General features: G+C 43.5%; 1 protein-coding gene across 1 annotated transcript; it reads left to right on the top strand.

Annotated features, from left to right (window-relative positions):
* The first annotated feature begins 1,188 nt into the window (after positions 1-1,188).
* LOC146551963 (uncharacterized) lies at positions 1,189-3,004 on the top strand. The gene has a single exon (XM_085257092.1). The coding sequence runs from the start codon at positions 1,326-1,328 to the stop codon at positions 1,932-1,934; it is 609 nt and encodes a 202-aa protein (XP_085113218.1). The 5' UTR covers positions 1,189-1,325; the 3' UTR covers positions 1,935-3,004.
* The last annotated feature ends 785 nt before the right edge of the window (positions 3,005-3,789 follow it).

Raw genomic sequence — 3,789 nt, 5'->3', positions numbered from 1 at the left:
ATCTTATCTCGTGCATCCAAGGGGCTGAAAGGGCCTGAAAGTTCAAGGCTCTGGCTCCCATTCTGCTTTTCACTATGCTAAATACCCTAATATACAATGTGTTGGATTGTAGAGCGATACTACATGAGGTGCAAAAGATTTCTTCTGTCCTTGTGGGAGTTGAGCTGAATCAGTCTGTTAGTGAAGGAGCTCTACTGCTTGTCCAGTAAGGAGGGTGGTCAGGATTATCCATGTCAGATAACAGTCTCTTTGGTAATCTTTTTGCCACAACCGCTTCAAATGTGTCCAGTTTGCACCCAAAGTGCAAACACAGAGCCAGCCTTTCTAATCAGTTTATTCCATCTTTAGATGTAACCAGTTCTGATGCTGCTCATCCAGCACACTTCAAACTACCCCCGTTACAACAGACAGAGAAAATCTCCAACATTTTGCTGCACAAGCTGAAGGATCTCAACATCCTCAAGAAATAAAGCCTGTTCATCCACCCCTTATGTAAAGCCTGTGTTGGCCTTCCAGTTCACTCTATTGTTGATGTGGACGACCAGGTATTTGTACTTCTCCATCAGCATCCTGGCTGAGGATAGACACTTCATGTACTGAAGTTGATCAGCTTTCTGATCTCATTCAGAGATCACATTCAAAAGATATTTTTTAACAGACCACTCCACAAAATCATTCACTAGTACTCTATCCACCTTTCACAAAATTAGATATATTCTGTGATATAGCCAGTAAAGCTATTCATTTTTTACCTTTTAATACCAGGAGTGATGGTTCTTATTAAACATAATTATTACTAATTCACTTCTCCAATCTTTCCAGCCATTAAAATGTTTTATTTAGTAAGAAATATTAAATAACTTTAATAGATTTAGCCACATAGACAAACTGATGAATGCCAGCTCATGTGAAACAACGATGTTTCTTTGCTAAACTGTTATGTTGTTGTGGATTAATTTATCTTCTTTCATTATTGTTATTCATGGTTTTGATTCTCATTATTATATTTATGTTATATTCTTTGTTCTTAGGCTTTAGGTTCCCGTTTCTTTGACTTCCCCTTATTCCATGTTTCTCATCTTGTCTCCATGTTCCCTCTGTCTCCCCAGTCAGTCGTGTCTCTGTGTTAAGTCCACATCTTTGTGAATGTCTCGTTTCCTGTTTTTCCCTTCTTCTTGAGCTCTCAGCGAAGGCGGTCGCACTTTCTCCTCTCCTCCTCACCCTTATCTTCCCTGCTTCGCCTCTATGTCCTTGTCTTGTCTTGTGTGAATTTACTTTCCCTGGGACAGTCTCTCACTGTCGTTCTCTAAACCTAAAAGAGAATTATGGATTTGATCAACTGGTCTCTGAGTGCTATTGACACCCTTTTCTCAACGAGAAGTCGGGGCTCGGGAGAGCCTGAGTGCCCTGGAGGGACTTTCCCTGCCGGTTACACGATGGACAGGTGGCAGAACTGGAGGACCGTGTGCCTGGCGGGACTGTCGATCGAGGACGCTGAAGATATCTACCTATTCGGAACCATGATAACAGGTTTCATGCTGATCGGCGTTGGCTTAGCCCTGGTTTATCAGAGAAATAAGAAAGCGGAACCGGCTGTTCAAACCCCCACAAGGCTGCCCGCTGGATTCGAAGCGACGGGACGAGGTGCGACCTCTCACAACGAACGTAATATGGTCAACACCTTGGAGACGCTTACAGCTGCTGTGAAGGCTCAAAACAACACCATTGAGCGTATGAGGGGAAACATCAGAGAAAGGCCTGCTCAAAATGAGACCCTTGAGCGACAGTTGGAAAACATCGCGGAACGGATCACTGCAGTTGTGAGGTCTCAGAATCAAAAGACTGACAACACCACGGAACAGAAGTTTGATACCATCATGGGGAGGCTCGCAGCTCTTCAACGGGAGATCGAGAGACCAGCCTCGGAGTGCTAGAATTCGAGCTGCTCACAAAGGAGAAATCAACAATATTCAACATTTGGACACCACGGCCCCAGCTGCAGGCCCAAGGCTGGAGCCCACCAAAACAACTCCCTGATAACGACTGTGTGATGACTTTTCTTCCCGCCCCATGAAGGACACCTGGATTGGCTGGAGGACTGTTTACTTAGCCTGATAGGCCGAAGGACACTGTCTCAGCTAAACTATGGACACGCACACACACACACTTACACTGATAAGCACTCACTCATCCCCCTCCCTTTCCAACGCCTTCGATGCTTGTGCCCTACCGGGGATGATAGCAGTCAACTGGACCAGCACAGATGCTGCAGGACCGGATGCGCTGTCTACGCCGGCTCTCTCTTACCCTTTACCCGCCCCTGTTGCTTGTCTCGTGTTTCTATGGTGTATTGATAGTCATGTGCTTTTGTGCTGAGGTGTTTTTTCTTTTATCAAACTGTTCTCCCACTAGGAGCTCAGTCTGAGTGGAGTTTTTTTTTCTCCTCCTCTTACCTCATGTAGTGTATTTTCGTTGTTTTTTTCCTATCAGCCTACCTTCTGACATGTCTGCCCAATGTGATGTTTGTGTAAAGTTGGTCAGAAGGTTCCTTTGTGAGTGCGCATGCGCCATTAGCGTGCTGCCTGCTGTAACCCCTAATTTCCCTCGGGATGAATAAAGTATTCTGATTCTGATTCTGATTCTGATATTTTGATAGTCCTTGTCCTGGGCGCAGTGTATCTAGTTTTGCTTCCCCTTCTGTCATTAAGTCTGATTAGGCCCAGCTGTGTTTCCCTCCTGTTTCCCATTCCCTTGTTCCTGCCTTGTGTATTTAAGCCATGTTTTCATTTGCCCTTTGTTGTGTTGTACACCCTCACTGCTGTGTGGTCCTCTTTGTGCTCCTGTTTAGATTCCTAGCTTCTCAGTTCCAGGTTTATTTTCTTGTGATCCCGCTTAGTTTTCCAGTGTTTCAGTCCCTAGTTCCTATGCTCAAGGTTTTTGTTTGTTTTTTGTGAGTTTATGTTATGGTGGATTTCCCAGCAATAAAGCTGCCATTTTCAGTTAACCTCCCATGTTGTGAGTCCTACGTCCTGTGAGTCCAACCTCCTGCCTGCCACACAGCCGAACCATGACATAAGCAAAGAGACTAAAAATAAGGAAACTTTTTTTTTTCTTTTGAAACTTTGAAACTGTCATGGTGTGACCTTCACATAGATTCATTTGACCTTCGGCAAGATAAATAACTGGGTACTAATTCGCTGCTCATTTAGGAGTGTCAATATTAGCTCCAAGCTTTTTTTTTTCATAAGAATTATCCATACACTGTCTTACTCTTGAACTCTGAATAGCCCGTAGATACTTTCAATTTTAGTAGCACCGAGGACAGAACATGTTCCCAAGTGTTGCAGTAGATTTTTTTTATAAAGATGTTCGCAGTGTCTTCATATTTCTCAAGATCAACATGTTCCTTCCTGTCTAACACCTCTGTGCATTTCCCACAGGGCATATTGGGGGTTTATGCTCAGTAATAAAAGCATGCAGCATTCTAAAACTTTACAGTGTCACTCTTTCAGTGGCTGGAAATCTCATTCAGTGTTTTTTGTTTTTTGGGGGAGTTTGTGCAAGAGATCCAAGTGAGTACCCAGAAAAGTCAAAAGTGGCTTTTCCTTTTTGGTTGCAGCTGCACATAAAGTTGTCTTTGAAGAAGTTAAGACAATATTTGTCAAGGTTAAGGAACTTTGTTTTCCTACATTTATGTCATGTTGTTAAGTTTTGAATCAGGCCAACACACAGTCAGTCTTGTTATAAGCAGCTCAGATGTTCGTGTCATTCTGTTTGGCCTTTTCTGCT

Source organism: Mchenga conophoros, linkage group LG19 (genome assembly GCF_057382185.1).
Source record: "Mchenga conophoros isolate Kocher_MC1m ecotype Shallow Benthic linkage group LG19, M_conophoros_male_GT1.1, whole genome shotgun sequence".
NCBI lineage: Eukaryota > Metazoa > Chordata > Actinopteri > Cichliformes > Cichlidae > Mchenga > Mchenga conophoros.
The sequence above is the reverse complement of the archived record's forward strand: the minus strand, read 5'-3'. Positions and strand labels throughout refer to the sequence as shown.